The 21632-nt window shown below is 38.8% G+C and overlaps 1 protein-coding gene across 2 annotated transcripts in view; it reads left to right on the top strand.

The window, feature by feature from the left end:
* LOC148845956 (vacuolar sorting protein 39-like) overlaps window positions 1-21632 on the top strand; it is a 141437-nt gene that overhangs the window by 67476 nt on the left and 52329 nt on the right. For both annotated transcript variants that reach the window (XM_088955138.1, XM_088955137.1), the window contains exons 5-6: window positions 7453-7565; window positions 16138-16573. In XM_088955138.1, coding sequence (XP_088811264.1) covers window positions 7453-7565; window positions 16138-16573 — 549 coding nt within the window. The remainder of the gene's footprint in view (window positions 1-7452; window positions 7566-16137; window positions 16574-21632) is intronic.

The following is a 21632-nucleotide window of genomic DNA, read 5'->3' as shown; positions in this document are numbered from 1 at the left end:
GCCCCTAATTGGGATTTTGGATTTTGTAGAGGTTTAAAGGAGGAGATTGGGTGTTTTAAGCATACTTGAGAGAGTTTGTTTGAACCCCTTTGAACCAAATAAAAGAGTTTGGACTCCTAGATCAAAAGGATCTTTTTCTTGTGCATATTTCTTCAAGGTCATTTGTCAATTTCACTCTCAATAGGTGCTCCTTGTTAAGAAGTTTGGTGCTATTCCCCTAAATGTTTCGACTTGTTGTTAGGAAGTGTTTGCATGGGAAACTAAATACCTTGGATAATCTACAAAAATGACCTCACCTTTGTATCTCTCCTAATTGGTGTATCCTTTGTAAATTTCATGGTGAGGACTGTTACCATCTACTAATTTCCTATTCTTTCACTGTAGATGTTTGGGATTGGTTATTCTTGTTGTTTGGGTTAGGCAGAATTTGCTAACATAAATAAGTGTGTTGTTTGATCCTTCCACCTTTTCTTGACAACAAAAAAGAGGTAAAATTATGTGGAGGTGTACAAGAGCAGCACTGATTTGGACAATATGGGAAGAAAGAAATACTAGAATATTCCAAGATATGGAAAGAAATCAGGAGGAAATTAAGGATTGTCTTGAATAGGGTTATTCACTGGTTGAATTATTTGGATTTGTTCCACCAATTTCCCTATAACGATATTTGGAAGAATTGGTTAGCAGTGGCAAGTTGTCCCTCTTCATCCTCCAAGTTTATAGTAAGGTCAGGCTAGACACCTCTTGAAGGATTTTTGAAGCTGAATTTTGATGGTAGTAGTCAAGGTAACCCAAGGCCTTCTGGGTTGGGAAGGGGCTTTAAGGAATAAGGTCGGAAATGTGGTTTTCTTCTTCTCAGGCCCCCTAGGAGTGGGAAACTCTACCAGAGTGTAACTATTAGCTGCCCTACAAAGTGTACAGTCTGCAACTCAAACTAGGGGTGGAGAGGCTAATAGTGGAAGGGTACTCCAAGGTGGTCATAAGCTAGTTGCAAAACTCAAAATCGGTAGTGTGGTTCTTCAGAAATGAAGTTAAGAAGTTCAAGTTTCTGACAAGGAATATGTGCATACAAATACAATGGGTGGGGAGATCAGAAAATGCTTTAGCTGATTGTCTAACCAAACAAGGGGCAGCTAGGAAACTGTTGTTTTGGGCACAACTGTAGCTTGAATTCTGTTTTTCCATTTGATAGGAGAGGTCGCAACTCGCGCCTTTACAAGGGTTGTTTGTACTAACTCTTATCCTTCTTCTAATAAAAGAAGTTATTAACTTATTATTTATCAAAAAAATGGAGTAGTTAATCAAGAGAAAATTGACAGAGATCTAAGGAGGTAGTGAGACTTGGTAGTCCAAAAAGTTAACAACATTTTAATGAGTACTCAAGGTTTAAGTTTCCAAGGTGAATCGTGTAATCTGAAGAACTATACTCGAAGTAGCAAAGAAGAGAAGAGAACCACAGAACTGAAGAGAATGTCGAACTATACTATCCAGTCGACCAATCCTTTATTTATAGATGAATATAGTACAAGGTACAAGAAATTACTGGGATGCCCCTGATTAGTGATGGGACACCCAGATGACTTAAATCATTAAACAGGATTAAGCCCATTAACACAAGCCCAGTTACAAGATAAGTTAAACATAAGAATGGGCTAATAAGAACTCTTATCAACCGAACATCCCTCTAACATTCTAACACTCCCCCTCAAGCTAAGCATGAATATCAATCATGTTTAACTTGCCAAGTATGTCCTTGAACTTCGTTGATGCCAGTCCTTTAGTTAATACATCTGCAATCTGCATCTCTGATGGAGTATAAGGAGAGGACCCTCAGTCTTGATACCAAGCTCATTAAAGAGTTCAGCAACCCCGTGTGCCATAGCCCGGTATTTTGCTTCTGCACTTGATCTAGCCACAACATTCTGCTTCTTACTACACCATGTGACTAGGTTTCCTCCCAAGAATGTACAGTAACCTGAGGTTGATTTTCTGTCTCCAACGGACCCAGCCCAATCAGCATCAGTGTAGGCTTCAATTTCAAGTCTGCTGTTTTTTCTGAATAGAATTCCTTTCCCTGGGCAAATCTTCAAGTATCTGAGGATTCTTTCCACTGCTCTCATATGATGGGGCCTTTGGTGAGTGCATGAATTGACTGACAACATGCACTGCATAGGCAATGTCTGGCTGAGTAAGGGATAAGTATATCAGTTTTCCTACCAACTTTTGGTACCTTTCCTTATCACAGTATTCCTCACCCATTGATTCTTGTAATCCATGGCTTTGTTCTATTGGAGTGTCTGCTGGCCTGCACCCCATCATGCCTGTTTCCTCTAGGAGATCTAGCACATACTTTCTTTGACATATGTAGATTCCTTCTCTTGATCTAGCAACTTCAATTCCAAGAAAGTATCTCAGATTTCTCAGGTCTTTGATCTCAAATTCTGAAGCTAAGAACTCCTTCAGCCTCTTCATCTCTTTCACATAATTTCCAGTAATCACCATATCATCCACATACACAATGAGTGTTGTAAGTTTGTCATCCTGTCTCCTTGTAAACAATGTATGATCTGCACTGCTCTGAGTGTACCCTACTTTCTTCATGGCCAAACAAAGTCTCTCAAACCATGCCCGGGGAGATTGCTTCAAACAATATAATGCTTTCCTTAGTTTACATACCTTCTTTCCAACATCATATCCAGGTGGGGGTTCCATGAATACCTCTTCATGAAGATCACCATTTAGAAAGGCATTCTTCACATCCAGCTGATGAAGTTCCCAAGAGAATTTTGCTGCTAGTGACAGTAGAACCCTGATTGTGTTGAGCTTTGCTACTGGGGCAAAGGTTTCCTTGTAGTCAATTCCTTCCTTTTGTGTAAATCCCTTTGCCACAAGTCTAGCCTTATACCTCTTAATTGACCCATCTTCCCTGTGCTTTACTGTGAATACCCACTTGCAACCAACAATGCCTTTCCCTTCTGGCAGGTCCACCAATTCTCATGTTCTTGCTTTCATTAGGGCTTTCATCTCCTCATTCATGGCTTCTTTCCACCTTGGATCAGATGCCGCCTCTGAATACTTGGAAGGGACACATACAGAGGAAAGAACAGACACAAAGGAATGATAGGCAAGGGATAAGTGTGAGTAAGAAACATAATCGGCTATGGGATGCCGAGTGGTACAAGAACGAACAGGCTTACGGAGAGCAATAGGAAGATCCAAATCTGAATTGAGTGAATCAGAATTACCTTGGATTGCAGAGATAGATTGATCTGAGTTCAACTAGTTGCAATCATGAGGTTGTGGGGCCTTCTTCCTTCTACTGTATGTAATTTCTCTTTCTCTTGTTTACTGGAACCTTCAGAAGCATCAGCCAAATTTGGAGAAGCAACTGACATAGTGGAAGTCTCACTAGGATGACTCGGAATGTTACAGCTAGTAGTAGTGGAAGGTGATGAAATGGGAACAAAAAAGAAGGGAGAATGAGAATCCTCTTCCAACCCACTACTCTCCCCCTGAAGAGGATTCTGAGAAGACTGGAAATAGGGTTGAGACTCAAAAAAGACTACATCCCTAGTGACATATTTTTTCTTTGAGACAGGATCATAACACTTATACCCCTTCTGCGTAGGAGAGTACCCCAAAAATATTCCCTTTGTAGCCTTAGGATCCAGCTTGGTCTTCTTTGGATCTTTCACATGTATGAAGCATATACAACCTAAAACCCACAGGGGAAGAGGAAATTCTGGAAGAGTGGGACACAAAACAGAGAAAGGGGTCTTCATACCTAGTACCTTAGATGGCATCCGATTTATCAGGTATGATGCAGTGAGAATAGCTTGAGACCAATATTGCTTGGGCACATTGTGTTGGAAAAGAAGGGCTCGAGCTGTCTCCAATAGATGCCTGTTCTTGCACTCAGCAACCCCATTTTGCTGAGGGGTGTAAACACATGATGATTGATGTAACATGCCAGCATCTTCCATGAATGAGTTCAGGGATCTTTCAAAGTATTCAGCTGCATTGTCTGAACGGAATTGCTTGATCTTTTTATCAAATTGTGTTTCAACCATCTTGCAAAGCATCATAGTTATCCGGGGAACTTCTTCACGTCCTTTCAACAGATAAATCCAAGTGCACCGAGAATAATGGTCAATAAAACTGATAAAGTAACGAAAGCCATCAATGGAAACAATGGGTGAAGGATGAACCAAATCAAAAGGGGCTTGAATTTCATTACTAGAAATTGGATACATTGATATACATTGTTTTGACATTTGACACACATCACAAATTAAACTCTGACTCGGAATGCCCTTACATAATTCGGGAAACAATATTGCTAAGGAAGAAAATGACAAATGACCTAGCCTAGCATGCCACAAGTGCAGCCTAACTATTGACTCGACACTTTCCGGACTAGTAGTAGAAGCTTGCAAGGTTGAACTGACATCTTCATCAAAATAATTGAGGCCCCCATACTCATGACCACTCCCAATCGTTCTCCTCGTCAATCTGTCCTGGAAGACACAATGAGAAGGAAAGAAAGTTATACTGTAGTTCATGTTTTTTGTAAGTTTTGAAACAGACAACAGATTTGAGGTAAGACTAGGAACATGTATGACTGATTTAAGAGAGAGATCCTTGCTTAGGTCAACCACCCCCTTTCTAGAGATGGTGGAGAGAGACCCATCAGCTACTCTCATCTTATCCTGGCCAGACAACAAATGATATGTGGAGAATAAGGAGAACATATGTGTCATATGGCTAGTGGCTCCGGAATCAATCACCCAAGAGGTAGAATTAATGGAACTAGATGCACTAAATGCAGAGGTTGTACCTCATTTGGCAAGAGAGGTGGAAGCTAAAGAATTGTTTTTCAAACGGGCTAATGCCCGACTGAGAACTTCTACCTCACTAGCTGTGAAGCCCAAAGTACTTGGTCCAGAGGAGTCGGCAGCCTGCCTTGCGGTGGAAGATGACACTGTCTGAATACTTGTGAGTTGCCACTTGCTGTGTGGCCCTTATGTTGCTTTTTGTCCTTTCTCAGAGCAGCTGGCTTCAGATGAGGGTACAGGACCCAACATTTCTCCTTTGTGTGTTTCTCACCACCACAATGTGTACACTTGAGGAACTTCTTGTCTGAAAATCTATTCCCCTTAGTGGAGAATAAGGCTGAATGTTCTCCAGGTAGTTCTGTTGACTGTGTCTGGGAGTCAACTTGCATCTCATTTCTCCTTACTTCTTCATTCCTCACCAGGTAGTAGACATGGTGAAGCTCAGGTAATTCATCTCTCCCTAGAATCTGTGACCTTATACCTTCATATACAAGGTCAAGACCCGCCAGAAACTTGAAGGCTCTGCCCTCCTCAATCTACTTATCATGCCTTCCCTTATCATTAGCATTTTCCCAATCCAAAATCAAATGGTGGTCAAGATCTTCCCAGAGGCCTTCCAGTGTTGCAAAGTAGGTTGCCACGGACATGTCTCCTTGCCTTAAGGCTACAATGTCTTGGTTCAGCCTATAGATTCTAGCATTGTTCTTTTTCTGGCAATATGTCTTAGATACTTTCTCCCAAATTTTAGCAGCTGTGGGGAAGTGATGAACAGTTCTGGCCACCCTAGGAGTCATAGAGGCCAGCAACCAAGACATGACTGTGGCATTTTCCTTGCGCCACACGGTGTATTCAGGACTGTCAATTTCTGGTTGTTTCTTGTCTCCATCCAAATAGCTTGTGAGCTCACGAGAGGTAATGAACAGCATTGCTGAGACAGACCACTCTCTGAAGTTATACTCATCTAACAACACACTTGTAATCTGCAAGTTGTGCAGATTAGGGTTTTTCAGGTTTGAGGACCTTGTAACAGGTCTGTTATCTCTAGAGGAAACTTCACCGGATAGTGAGGACATCTTGACTTCAATCCAAGAGTTGTTCACAGTGCTGTAGGTGGTTCTGTTTAGGACTGGCCGAAGTGGTCACAGTGTTCATAGTGCTGGTAGAAGTGTTCACAGTTCGGGTATTGTGCAGTGCTGTTTAGGATTGGTCGAAGTAACTGAACCAGTTCACTGTGCTAGTAACTGAAGTTACTTCAGTTAGGGCTTGTTTTGCAACCTGAAGTAACTATGTAGTGCTGTAACTGAAGTTCACAAAGTAGGACTGATAACCGACCTGAAGAGAATCTGTAACTGAAGTTACCATAGTTCTGCCCAAGTCTTGCTGGGGCACGAAGCTGCAACTGTAGAGAAGGCTAAGTCTTTACCACTTGTTTTGCGCAAGTCTTGCTGGAGCACGAAGCTGCAACTGTAGAGGAAGCTCTCCCCCTTTCGGCTAGTGCTAGGACTGCTACAATCAGTCCTCAACTAGGTCTGTCCTATACAGACCTGTCTTAGTAGCCCAATAGCTACTATTTGCTGGAGATAATTTAGTAGGACATCTACTTCTGGGTCTTACTTCCCTTGAGTCCTACAACCAAGAGAAACCCTAGGTTCGAACTTGCTTTACTCTCTTACACTCCTAGGTCTTCACTGCAGCAACCCAGAAAAGGAAGAGAGAAGATGAAAAGACAGCAAGAGAAAAGAGTGCGCCTACTGAAACCAGGAAGGAGCTAATGCTCTGATACCATGTAATCTGAAGAGCTATACTCGAAGTAGCAAGGAAGAGAAGAGAACCACAGAACTAAAGAGAATGTCGAACTGTACTACCCAGTCGACCAGTCCTTTGTTTATAGATGAATATAATACAAGGTACAAGAAATTACTGGGATGCCCCTGATTAGTGATGGGACACCCAGATGACTTAAATCATTAAACAGGATTAGGCCTATTAACACAAGCCCAGTTACAAGATAAGTTAAACATAAGAATGGGCTAATAAGAACTCTTATCAGCCGAATATCCCTCTGACATTCTAACAAATGGGATAATTCTAATCTTGTCATGGGATTTTTATTTTTAAATAAACAAAAAATTTGACAATTTTGAGAGGGTCTTGAGGCACAACAGCGAGAGAGAAGCTGCTGATGTGAACCCTATCCTTTTAAAAGTACAATATAGATAGTGGATACTGACAATGCACTTGATATATGGTATGAATGGAACTCTTCACTATGATACTTAAGAATTATCCATTCATATTTATGTATTTTTTATGTCAATAAATGCGGAATTTTTCAATAGTCTTGCTTCATCTTGTCTACCTAGGTCATGTGGTTAAATTGGTGGTTGGTTTTCAACTTCTTAAATATGCTTGGCTCAGCAATTAGAAGCATGTGATCATTTTATGTGTTCGTATTAAGAGTTTATAAATCTTATTTCTCTTAAGATTGAGTGTACTTGTTACCTCTGGTTATATCTAGTAAGATATACATGTTTTCACTCTCTTAACTTTGTAGATATTCCAGATTGTACACTGGTGATGATGCTCTCTTGTTCATTTTGTGTTTTTCTTCATGCAGATAATACAATTAACTGCATCTGGCAACTTTGAGGAGGCCTTGGCTTTGTGTAAGTCACTTCCACCAGAGGACTCAACTCTTCGAGCTACAAAGGAAGGCTCTATACACATCCGGTAATTATTATTTTTTTCTAATTTTTATCCATTTTATATTCAGTTATAAAATATTCTATATTTAAGTGGAAAATTTCCTTCTTGAATTGAACCAGTGTATACAGTGTCTGTTCACACTACCTCAACTCTCAAACAAACAAGTGTCTTAAAAGGTCTGTCTAGCTTAGGCATTGAGACTCATTTTATGTGAGGCTTAGAGAAAATTCCCTGAGGTTCATGCCCAGAGGCCCATGTCAATGATCGAGATGCCTTGCATAAAAAACACGTTTTTCATGCATCTAGTAAAATAAGGTTTTCATCACAACATAGAATTGCTTATCGATTAAAAAGTCCCTACTACATGTGTTTATCTGTTTTAAATATTTATGTAGTTTTGAATGAAAAGTAATTGTATTAGACTTTGTATGAAGCATGAAGTATGAACCAATGAAAAATGTTGGTAGGCCTAACATATAGTATATCTTGACCTACAATCATGATCCACGGTGCTAGTTTCCCCCATGGTGTCAAAATAGAAGTATTCGAATAAGGAATGCTTACTTTAGAGTTCCCAGAACTCTATCAAATTAAGATTGATTTCAACAGGAATTCAAAATACATTAGTTTGTACCTGAATGACACACTCAATTCTATTCATTAAGCATCAAAAAAGCAAAAAAATCTGAAACTTTGATTTTGGGCAAATTCTCTAGGGGTCAATGCTTGGTGTAATGGGAAAAGCAAAATGCATTAGTTTGTACCTGAACGCCGCACTGAATTCTATCAAAGTAAGATTGGTTTCAACAGAAATTCAAAATATATTAGTTTGTACCTGAACGCCACACTCAATTCTATTCATTAAACTTCAACAAAGCAAAAAATGTGAAACTTAGATTTTTTCTTGATTTTGGGAAAATTCTCTAGGGGCCATTGCTTGGTGTAATGGTAAAACCTGGGGATGACAAGCATGAGAACGAGGTTACAAGTCTGAGAGAGGCCATTTTGTGCAAAAGAGTGCCAAAGATTAGGTCTATATCCAGTCCACCACTCCCAAGACCAATACCCCAGATAAATTGAACTAACATTGGGTAATGACCTTCTGTTGAGCAAATTATCTAGGACTTCATTTGTGCATCAAAACACTTATTTTATTTCTGATGAGATTTTATGTATGATTATTAATCAGAAAGTGTATAGAATGAGAAAAAGAAGAGAAGAAAAGAACAAGATTTGGAACAAGACCAAAAGTGTGGGACATGTACCTCTATTGCATTTGCATATCAACCTTTATTTATAAGGAAAATGACCATTTTCCCCCGGCCTCCAACCAGTACCATGTATCAGTGTAAAAATTAATAAAAACAAAATATAAGCAGTCAAATATATGGAGAAAGTTAGGATAATGAATTCATCAATAAACAGGAAACCAAAAAACAATTCCTGTACAACAGGTTGTACTTGGGGAATATCCAAATCTGTTCACTATATGTTTAAGCAAATAGACCCTGACTGTTTACAACAATTTTCAAAATAAAATAAAAAAAGTATTTGTATTCTTTCCTCTAAACATCCTATGACTTGTTAACCATGATATCATCTTCCCCAAATTTTTGTCTGTAACTACTTCAGGCAGTCATAAGGCAGACAAAGTCTGCCTGTATTCTTTGCCACCCCTCTATTGAGAACATCAGCCAGCTGCAACTCTGAAGAGACATAAGGCAAACAGACTTCTCCGATTGTTACCCTTTTCTCTTATAAAGTGTCTATCAACTTCAATGTGTTTTGTCCTGTCATGCTGAATTGGATTGTGGGCAATATTGATTGCAGCCTGTTGTCACAGTATAACATCATAGGTTCCTCTGCTTTCACCCCAATCTCACTCAAAAGAGATCTAACCCAAAGAAGTTCTGAGACACCATGAGCCATGAATCTATACTTAGCCTCTGCACTTGACCTTGCCACAAACGCTTGTTTCTTACTCTTCCAGGAGATCAAGTTTCCACCTACAAAGGTAGACACTCCAGATGTAGACCTTCTGTCATCTATGCATCCTGCCCAGTTTGCATCTGTATAGGGCTCTAGCTTCAGATTTTCATGATTTGAGAAAAGAATGTCTCTGCTAGGGTGCTTTTTTCAGATATGCAAGTATCTTCTCAATAACTTCCCAATGTTGAACCCGAGGTGCATGCATGTACTGACTCACAACACTGACAACATAAGAAATATTTTGTCGTGTCATACACAAATACAGCAGTTGGCCCACCATTCTTTGATATCTACCCACATCCTTTACCAACTCACCATCCACACTATTAATTCTGTGATTTGGATCAAGGTGTTTGTTGGTTTGGTCCCCAACTTCTCAGTCTCCCGCAATAGGTCAAGTACATACTTGCTCTGTGAAATGAAGATCCCATGCTTGGGTCTTGCAACTTCAATCCCCAAGAAGTATTTGATCTTACCAAGATCTTTGATATCAAATTCTTGCTGCAATGATTTTTTGAGATCATCAATCTCCTCCAGATCATTTCCTGTAACCACTATATCATCCACATACACAATCAGAATTGACACCAGAGCATATCTCCGCTTTACAAAGAGTGTGATCAGACTGTCTATGTGTGTATCCAAAACGGATGAGTGCCCCTCTGAACCTGTCAAACCAAGCCCTAGGTGACTGTTTCAGTCCATACAAAGATTTTCTGAGTCTGTACACCTTTCCTTTGCCAACATTCTCATAAAAGCCTGTTGGAATGTCCATATATACCTCCTCCTATAAATCACCATTGAGGAAGGCATTTTTGACATCAAGCTGAAACAAAGGCCATGAATAGGTGGTTGCTAGAGATAAAAGGATATGAACTGAACTCATCTTAGCTACCAATGCATAGGTTTCCAGATAATCAACACCATATGTTTGAGTATACCCTTTTGCTACCAACCTTGCCTTGTATCTCTCTATCTTGCCATCAACCCTATACTTCACTGTGAATACCCATCTACATCCATCTGTCTCATTGTTTGGGGGGAGATTAACTATTTCCCAAGTTTTGTTTTTAACCAAAGCATTCATCTCATCTTGCATGGCTGTTCCACTCAGGTTTGGAGAGAGCATCAGTAACATTATTGGGTATAGACATAATCTAGGGAAGAAAGAAAAGCATGGTAGGAGGGTGACAAGGCACTGAAGGAAAGATGGTGTGAAATGCAATGGGCTGTACATTTTCTCTTCCCCTTACAAAGTGTAATGGGAAGATCAATGTCAGTGGAATTAGCTCCAACAATGGTGTTAGGGACATGAACATTATCATCAGAAAACATAATAGACTCAAGCTCAAGAGGAATACCCAGAACTGTATCTGCCAAATATGGAGTTTCAAAAGGATTGATAGAGGGTGGTGTGGGTTGAGGATGTGTGGAGTCAACCATCATTTGTTGGCGCGCCGGTGCTGATATTTCTGTGAGGCTGCCTGTAGTGGCTCAGGTAATGAAACTGGAAGTGCAGGTGCTGGCTGAACTGATGGAGGTGTTGGCTAAACTGATGAAGGTGCTGGTTGAACTAATGAAGGCACCAAAGAAACTGGAATAGGAACAAATTGTGAGTTCTCCCTAAAACTCTCCCCCTGAGGAGAACCACTCGAGAAGAAGAAGGTGGATTCAAAGAAGGTAACATCCATTGTGACAAATCTACTTCTCGACACTGGGTCATAACAGTAATACCCCTTTTGGTTCTAAGAATACCCACGGAAAACACATTTCTTTCCTTATGATCCAATTTCTTGTGATGAGGGCCAAGAATGTGAACAAAGAAAACACACCCAAAACCCTTAGAGATATATGAAATATCTCCCCATCTGGAAAAAACAGACTAAATGGCACCCTAAACCCCAAAGTCCGTGAAGGAACATTGTTAATCAAATGCATGGCTGTAAGAACTACATCTCCCCAGAAATGCATAGGAAGTGAAGCACACATCATATGACTCCTTGCCACCTCCACAATGTGTTTGTTTTTTCTCTCAGCAACTCCATTCTGTTGTGGTGTATATGCATAACTACACTAATGAATTACCCAATGTTTTAGGAGATGCGTGGTCAGGTCCTTCTCAAAGTACTCTCTAGATTATCTGATCTAAAAACCTTAGTTCTCACTCCAAATTGTGTGAGAACCATATGGTGAAACTGTCGTACCAAGTTAGGAATCTCATCACGTGATCTTATCAAATATATCCAAGAATATTGTGTATAATCATCCACAAACAAGAAAAAGTAATGAAATCCTCCCATGGAAGGGATATGATATGGCCCCCATACATCAATGTGAACAATATTAAAGCAAAAGTACTTCTTTTATTACTTGGTTTAAAAGACTGTCTATAATGCTTTCCTAACTGACAACTCTCACACTCCAAAGTAGATAATTGAACAGACTCAAACAACTTTGCGAAAAGACATTTCAAAAAACTAAAAGAAAGGTGTCCCAAGCGATTGTGCTAGAGCAAAATCTGGTTCATTGACTCTGACCCACTACTACTGCAACTACTAACATGATGGCCCTGATGTCTCGGAACCTCATCCAGAAGGTAGATTCCATTTACCTCACAACCACTCCCAATCATCTTCTTTGACTCCAGATCCTGCAAAACACAATTACTAGGAAGAAAGGTCATAGAACAATTCAAATTCTTTGTCAAAGAACTAATAGACAGTAGGTTGGTATGAAGTCTAGGGACATGTAAAATAGAAGATAGAGTTATATTATTGGTCACTCTAATTGTTCCTTTCCCAGCAATGGGAATATGTGAACCATCTTCTGTAAAGACTTTGTCTCTACCAGAACACAACTTATAGAAACTGAAAAGGGTAGGGGCATTAGTCATGTGGTCAGATGCTCCTGAATCTATAATCAAGGAGGTCCCTCCTTACCTAAAGTGCATGCAAGATTTACAGTTGCATATGAACTACCTGTATGTGCAAAGGAAGAGGTGTAACTGGCTCCTGCATTTTGCTGTCCATCCAGAAGGCTAGTGCTAGGTAAATCTTTTTTACTCATAAACTGTTCAAACCTTTCCAATTCTGTCATCACTACTATTACTGCAATGGATTCCCAATCAGTTTGGGAAAGAGGGATCGAAGAGTCTCCTGTAGTGGCTACATTTGCATTTCCCTTCTTATTCCTTATCCGGGTAGGCATAAGATTTGGATGAAGCTTCCAGCAAATGTCCCTAATATGCTTAGGCTTCTTGCAAGAATCACAAACCAAGTCCTTACCTTCCCTTCTAGTCTCACTAGTCCCCCTATCTCCATTCGGCTTATGTTTTGTTGTACCAACCATAATTGATTGGTCAATCCCAGGTTGTCTCAGCATTACATTCCTCCTACTCTCCTCTCCAGAGACAAAGGCATAGGCTTAAGAGAGTGTCACACCCTCCCTAAAAGGAATATGTTGTTTAGCAATGTCAAATTCAGGGTTCAGCCCTACCAAGAACTCAAAAACCCTATTCCTCTCTACCAGCCTGTGATAGGTTGCTGCATCATTTACACTTTACCATACCATAGTTTCTAAGTGATCTATTTCCTGCCATAGGGTTTTCAGCATGGAAAAATACACAGCAAGAGATTTTTCTCCCCGTTTCATACTTATCACCTGATTCCTTAACTGATAGGCTATGGCTTTATTTTGTTTCTGAGAGTAGGTTTCAGTCACTCCCTCCCAAATCTCCTTAGTAGTATTAGCCCATAGGATTTTTTTTGTAATATGAGGTAACATAGAATTACACAGCTAGGACATTACCATGTAATTCTCCTGCACCCATTGGGAAGAGTCTGTATTAGGTTTCTTCTCCCAGTGAGATACCCTAATTTTCCACGGGCACCAATAGCCATCTTAGCTGATTGTGCCCATTCCAAATAATTTGTACTATCAAGTTTTACTGTAGTAATGATCCCAGACCAAAAAATATCATTACTACCTCCAACACCTAGTCCCACAGTACCGGTAAATTTCATCTTGATATTGCAACTCTCCATCTTACTTCAAACAGTTCAATAGTAATAAAAAATAGATTGAAAACCTTCCAAAAACAATTTAATATCACACAAAGAAACAAACCCTTCTAGAAGAAGAAAACCCTAGCTGGAGAGAAATCTCTCTCCTCCCCACGCCTCCCAACAGAGAGAAGAGTGAATCGATCACTCCAAGAGGATCAGAAAAATCCAGAAACCAAACCACACTCTTTAGAAAATCAAAAGAAAGCTAACAATACCTATCCGCCCAAGATCAGATAAAAAACAAAGAGTCCAACTTTTCTAGAACTCTTCCCTGTACTCCAGTTCTTCCTGATTTTGATGCCGAATGGTAGATCACCTTTCTGATGACTAGATCCCACCAAAAAATCAAAAAACTGGGCAATCTACAGCAGATCGATCAACCCTTTATTATTTCATGCAATCGATTGATTTAGGGCTGCATGAGAATGCTTCTAGAAACCCTAGCCACCGCTATGATACCAAGTAGAAAGCTTGCTGAATTAAAAAAATATGAAATAAAAGGAGTTTCTTGAAGAAAGAAGGAAGAGAGAAGGAGAAGAAGAGAATAAGAGAAATTGAAAAGAAAAGAGAGCAATAATCTGGCTGCCCCCTTCACTTATTATTTATACTAAAAATAATAGAATAGTACAAAGACAACTATGCCCTTATAGTGGCAAGACATAAAACAACATATATAAGACACAAAAACATAATAAAATTTGGACTCACATAACTACTATGGTCCCCACCTCCTATCTAACAACTACTACTCATAAAAAATATCATAAAACTGATTAATCTTCAACAATTATTAAGAAAATATGGTTATGGTACTTAGGGAACTACCCTAGAATCTATGTTTTTACATTAAAAAAAAATCCATCTCCTAGGCAACTAGGCGACAAGGTGCCCCCCTGTCACCTAGCCTTGCCCTGGCGCCTTCAAAACTATGGTAAATCCTCATCTCAGTTATTTGCTTCTGAACTTATACCCCTTTCCCGGTTTCATCTCACTCAGGATTCAACAAATGATCTCCTAGGTCTACATTGTCCTGAATGGTTTTTTTGTCTTTATTTTTCTCTTTTGACCCTTCTTATTTATTTTCCATCTCATTAAATGCCTTCCTTGAAAAATTGTTTCCCTAGGAAGAGTAAACCCAAAAATTTGTTTATCTCAACCTCCTCTACCACTTTTTCACAGCATTTCTCTTCTCAATTTTGTGAGTTTCATTCACCATTACCTGTGCTATCTGATCCTCTTATTGCTTTCCTCTGCACCATTTCCTGATTGGGCATCTACTAGCACATTCAGTTCCTCCTCTTTCTGTTGTTAACCTGTGTATATGCATGCATCAGACCATCAGCTACAGAAATCTCTTCATCTCTCTCTTCGGTCACCTCCCTCATCATCTCCACAGCTTCTGGATTCCTTTTGTTATACTTTCCATTAGAAGATGGGAGGAGTGATGTAGAAGGAAAGAGAAATAGAAGAAGAAATATAGAGAGTATGCAGTTTTGAAAGAGTGGTTATATCTAATTTGCCCTCTCTATCAGTCTTATTAGGTTAAATACAAAAAGTCGTTGTATAGAGGAAATTGCAGAATTGCTCTCATGCTTATTGCATTGAGTTTCTTTACAGAGTCTACCCTTGGTAACTATTTTTTCTTCCATGGGTTTATACATCAAATGGCATTTATATATGCACCTCAACAAAATGAGATTGTTGAGAGGAGATGGACTTGAAATAGCTTGGGGTGTCTTGTTCAGTATGCATGTTCTAAAAGTTCTTTTGTCTGAGGTTGCATTGACTGTTGCATCTCTCTTTAATAGAATGCCTTCATGGTTTTTAGATTTCAAAGTCTCATTTCAAGTTTTACATCCTGATTGTCTTGTCTTTTGTGTTTCTCCCAAGTCCCAAAATCTTCGGGCTGTGTTTGTTTTATTCATGTCAATGGATCCCTTTGTTCCAAACATGATACTAAAGCTGTTCAGTGTTTCTTTCTCGGTTACTCTACTACTAAAGGTGTATTAAATATTATCATATTTATTAAGTATAATAATTGATTTCTCTTATAAAATTGTTTTACAAAGATGCCCTAAAAGTAAATAGCGCATTAAATGCTATTATTTATAACATTTTTCTATTTCGTGTCTATTCAGATGGTAAAATTCCATTTTTTCTTAACCTTTTATATTGGTTAACTATGATTCAGTGTACATGTTTTCAATAAATGGCCTAGATAAGGGTGGTATGTGGTCTTTATACACCTATTTTCAGTTGAACACATCTTTATATGTGAGTGTAAGCATGCATCCGCTCTTCATGTTGCATAATCATTCCAAATACCTATCTTAGGAATTTCGGAAGTAGTAGCTTATGTGCAAGCAAAGGGAAATATTTGATCAGTCTCACAGTACAAGTGTTGTCTAATGATGTTTGCTGCATTTGTTAATTTTTAGATCTTTCTGTCCTCCAGATTTCTATTATTTTCCATACATTTAGGTTTCTAAAAATGTATTTGTGGGAAAGTTTAGTACAAGCTAACTTATATGTACCTTAGTCAGGTATGGACACTATTTGTTTGATAATGGGAATTATGAGGAGGCTATGGAACAATTTTTGGCATCATCAGTGGATGTTACCTATGTGCTGGCTCTCTATCCATATATGGCTCTTCCCAAGACACTTTCTATAGCTGATACAAATAAAGTGGTTTATTTTGCATCAGATACATTAGATCACTGTCGAATTTCCTCAAATGTTTCAGATATAATGGAGTCATCATCCCCATCTCACCTGTGTGAATCTAATGAAAAAGAAGTGCTTGAGTCGAAGAAAATGAGCCACAATGCTCTTATTGCTCTTGTTAAGCTTTTGCAGAAAAAGAGATTTTGCATAATTGAGAGGGCCACTGCTGAGGGAACAGATGAGGCTGTATCTGATGCTGTTGATGACAGTATTAAATCGTACAAGTCCAGTAGATTAAAGAATTCAGGAAAGGTAAAAACTGTTTACTTGGCTAGATGTTATGGTTAGCTTGGGTACACCTATCTGGGTTTCTCAAATGTAATTTTGTGAAGGAACAAGAGGACGATATTTTACCTAAAGTTTTTCTTTATGGGAAGACTTTCACATTAACCATATTCATGCATTATAGCAAGGTCAAGATCTTCTTTCCTTTTTCCTTGATTTACTTTATTGCATTCATATATTTCACATAGATACAGCTAAACACAAGTCTGCATGTACTATCCAAATACCTTATCAAAATGTTTGTTGATGCAACTAATTATTCTATGATAATAGTATTACTGATGCAGGACCTAAAAGCCCTAAAGATTCCCATTTTGTCTAATCTATCAAAACAGAATCAAAAGGAGATTGAATTCTTTCAAATTGTTTTTCACTTATCCTCAAGGGGTTAGGGAAGGGAGACAGACCCCACGTGTCCAAGAGGAGTTGGCTAATTTAAGGTCATAGTCCATGGAACAGACAGACTTTTTCATTGATATGAAAATTTCTTGGTAGAAGGTGGAGGATGATTGAAACCTTCTTGGTATTGCAAGTCAGTCATCAGCGTTGTGCATAATCCTGTCAGCTATTGATAGGACCAAATACATAGAAATTGGACACTTAATCAAGGATCAAATTGTTTCTCAAGACACTTGACGCCTTTTTGTGTAGTCGCATTATCAAGTTGCCAGCATCCTTGCTAGAGTAACTCAAAAGAATCTACATACCATCACCTAGTTGTTTCTAATTTCTTTTTAGTAGTTTCTAATTTCTATTATTAGAAGTTTCTAATTTCTATTAAGTTGGGCAGGCTGGCCTTATTGTTTCTAATTTTTGTTCATTTCCAATTCTTGTAAGGATCCTAAAAGCTATAAATAAAGGAGTGTATGGGAGCAGCAGATTATTCGCTACTGAACCCCTTCTTTTAGGGATATTCACGGGTCGGGTTGGGTCGGTTTAGTAGTGTTTTTCAACCGACCCGACCTGGTCAGGTTACCTATAGACCAAACCGAAACCGACCCTCTATTAAGTAAAACCGACCTGGTCGGTTTGGGTTTCAACCAACTCCAAGCTTGCACAATGCACATGAAGTCAAAGTGCTAATATTATATATAATATTTTAGAATATATTTTCTAGAAATATATATTTAAAACCAAAACATATATACAAATATATCGATATATATATATTTTCTAATTTATGGAAATATATATCTGATATATTTCAGAATATATAATTTTTCAGATATATATTTATTATTTAAAACTAAAACATCTATATTTAATAGATATTCTTTCAAAATATATTTTTTCACATATCGGTTTATTCATTTTTGCTACCCGAAACCGATCGATAGTGAAGAAAAACCAGCCAACTCGGGTTGGTCGGTTTGGATTTTTTTGTGAACAACCCTACCTTCTTTCTTTTCTCCTCTCTTCACTCTCTCTCTCTCTTTTCTTCTCTTCAAACCTGTAATACAGTAAATAGTTCTTCTTCTTCTTTCAACTTGGTATCAAAGCTTTAGATCTAGGGTTTCTCATGTGGACTTAATTCAGCCAACCACATGAGAATTGTTTAGGGCTGAAAGTTCAGAAAGATCCTTATTTCGGCTGATTCTTGGAGGTTGCAAGAAGGCTTTAGCAGCTGTCCTAAGATTGGAGAGAACTTCTTGTAATCAAGAAGAATCAGGCAGGAATTGAGTGATCAAGATCGATTCTTGATCAAGATTGGAGGTGCCGATCAGTTTTTTTTTTTCTTGATTCTTTGATCAAGATTCAAGGTGCTGACAGCAATCGATTGATCAAGTTTGAAGACTGAAGGTAGCAATCGGTTTTTCTGGGCTTTTTTCTTCATAAAGTAAGTACCTTTTCTTGAGATTGATACTCAAAAGGACTTGGTTATTCATTTAGAGAGGTACAAATAGAAAATCTCAAGACTGATATCAATCAGTCCAAGACTAATATCAATCCCAGGACAGTAGTAACTGTTATCTAACTGCAAAATCATTGTCATAGGTCAGCTGTTATCAGCCTTGAAATACAGTTTTTTCTTGTCACAGTAGTTTAAAGCCTCTTCTTAACTTAGAATGGAGTACAAGAACCAAGGGGAAGGTGCTTTTGGGACTGGTGGTTCAGGTAACATGACTGAAGCTAAATACAACTGTTAAGTTTGATGTACTACAGATTCCTTAGTACTTCCTTCTGCTCTTCATGTACCCAAGCTAAATACAAATGTGTTATCTGTAAGCAGCCTAACTAAGTCTTTGAATTGTTGTGTAACATTTTTTTCTTCCTATGTGTTTTTTAGGATCTGGAGTCTCAGAAAGTGATTGGGATTGGCCATGAGGCGAATGGAATATATCTGTTGGACACTCCTGGACAGAGCCATGGACAACTTGGAAAAGTTGGTTTTGGATGTACATCTTTAGAGTCTATCAGTCAAGTCATGTTATGTCATTTTCGTTTGGGTCATCTTTCTTTTTCTGCATTAAGTCATTTATTCCCAAAACTATTTAAGGGAATTAGTCTATCCAATCTTCATTATGAGTCTTGTGAGTTGTCAAATCATTGTAGAAGCAGTTATCCTTTGAGTAATAAAAGATCTTCTTCTCCATTCCATATTATGCACTCTGATGTGTGGGGGCCTTACCACTTACCTTCTATGGATGGCTACAAATATTTTATCTTGTTCATTGATGATTTTTCACGGTTCACTTGGATATTTTTTATGAAGTCCTATGATGAAGTTCCTAGACTTGTGAAGCAGTTCCATGAATTTGTTCTAACCCAGTTTGATACCAGAATTAAAATTTTCAGATCCGACAATGCAAAAGAATATTTTGAGAAAAATCTAACATGCTATCTCACTGATTTGGGGGTTATTCACCAAAGTTCCTACGCTAGGACCATAGAACAAAATGAAGTTACTAAAAGAAAAAATTGGCATATTGTTGAAGTTGCAAGAAGTATCCTATTTGCCTCACATGTCCCTACAAAATTTTGGGGTGATGTTGTTCTCACTCTCACTGTAACCTACCTAATCAACCGTATGCCATCCAGGTTTTTGGGGTTTAAGTCTCCCTTTAGTCTTTCATCCGAGCAAGGACATTTTTCCTATTCCACTCCATGTCTTTGGTTGCACTTGTTATGCACATATCCCAAGTGTCCAGAGACATAAATTCGAACCAAAAGCCCACAAGTGTATTTTCCTTGGTTATTCCCCCACACAAAAGGGTTATTGTTGTTTTGATCCGAAGACTAGAACTCAGTATGTCTCAATGGATGTCACCTTTGATGAGCTTTCTTCCTTTTATGATTCTTCTCAGGAGAGGCATTATCCAAAGGGGGAGAATTTGTCACTGTTGTTTGATCTCCCCCTTCCTGTCCCAGTTGAATCTTCTTTTGAGATTATTCCACCTTCAAATGAGTCAAGGGAGGATCAGTCATCTCATTCTCAATTCAGTGCTCCTATCCCTTCTCTGTTACCTCCTCATCCTCTCTTTAATCCCAGGTTGTACCAACGACAGAGAACTAGAAGTGAGCAGATTGCTTCCCCTACACCACATGAGCCTCCTACACTTCCAATCATAGAAGAGACAATAGGTACTGATACAACCCCTTTGGAGTCATCCTTTCAAGACCTTGATATCCCTATTGCTATTAGGAAAGGAAAAATGAAGTATATTGCACATTGCATTTCCAAACACCTTTCTTATAGTTTGCTCTCTCCTTCATATTTTGGCTATCTTTCTTTTGTTGTTTCTAACCCAATTCCCAGGTCTGTGTTAGAAGCTCTTATTATTCCAGAATGGAGGGATACTATGAGAACAGAAGTTGATGCCCTGCACAAGAATGACACTTGGGAAGTTGTTGATTTACCTTAAGGGAAAGACTCAGTAGGTTGTAAGTGGGATTTTACCATCAAATATCATGCTGATGGCACCATTGAAAGGTACAAGGCTAGGCTGGTTGCAAAAGGCTATACACAAACATATGGATTGACTATCTGGAGACCTTTGCTCTTGTTGCCAAGATGACTTCTGTGAGATCTGCTATCTCTGTCTGCACGCTCAAACTGGCCACTTTACCAGCTGGATGTAAAGAATGCATTTCTGAATAGAGAGTTACATGAGGTCTATATGTCTCTTCCTCTAGGGATGTATGAAACAAATATGAAAGGGAAAGTCTGCAAGCTGAAGAAATCTCTTTATGGACTTAAACAGTCCCCTAGGGCATGGTTTGAAAGGTTTAGGGCTGCCCTTGTTAACTTTGGCTATGTACAGACTTAGTCTGATCATACCCTCTTTGTGAAGAGGAGAGGATCATTGGCAGTTTATCTGATTGTGTATGTTGATGATATTGTTGTACTGGTAATGATATATCAGGGATTAATGATCTCAAATCTTTCCTTTATATAGAGGTTGAGATCAAAGATCTAGGGGAATTGAGATACTTTCTTGGCATATAAGTTGCTCGATCTAAGGATGAAATCCTTATCTCTCAGCAAAAGTATATACTTGACTTGCTCTCTAAAACAGGAAAGATGGGTGCTAGACCAGTTGCTACTCCTATTGATATGAGTCATAAACTCTCTGCCTCAGATGGAGTATTGTTGAAAGATAAGGGAGTCTTCCAGAGGCTACTTGGGAAACTTCTCTATCTATGCATGACTAGGCCAAACATTGCATATGTTGTCAATTGCATTAGTCAATTCATGCATGCTCCCAGGGACACTTACATGGCAACAGCAGAGCGGATTCTATGTTATTTGAAGGGTTCTCCTGGAAAGGGAATTCTATTTGCTAAGCATGGTCATATGAAACTTGAAGCCTAAACAGATGCTGATTGGGCCGGAAATATTGATGACAGAAGATCTACCTCTGGATACTGCAGCTTGGTGGTAGGAAATATTGTCTCTTGGAGAAGCAAGAAACAATCAATTGTTGCCAGATCTTCAGCCAAAGCTGAATATAGAACCATGGCTCATGGAGTTTCTGAACTAGTGTGGCTTAGATCCTTGATGAAGGAATTGGGTATTGAGCATGAT

This window comes from Nelumbo lutea, chromosome 7 (genome assembly GCF_056320005.1).
Source record: "Nelumbo lutea isolate HS-2025 chromosome 7, American lotus-T2T, whole genome shotgun sequence".
NCBI classification, from domain to species: Eukaryota; Viridiplantae; Streptophyta; class Magnoliopsida; order Proteales; family Nelumbonaceae; genus Nelumbo; species Nelumbo lutea.
This window is presented reverse-complemented; position numbering and strand designations above follow the sequence as displayed.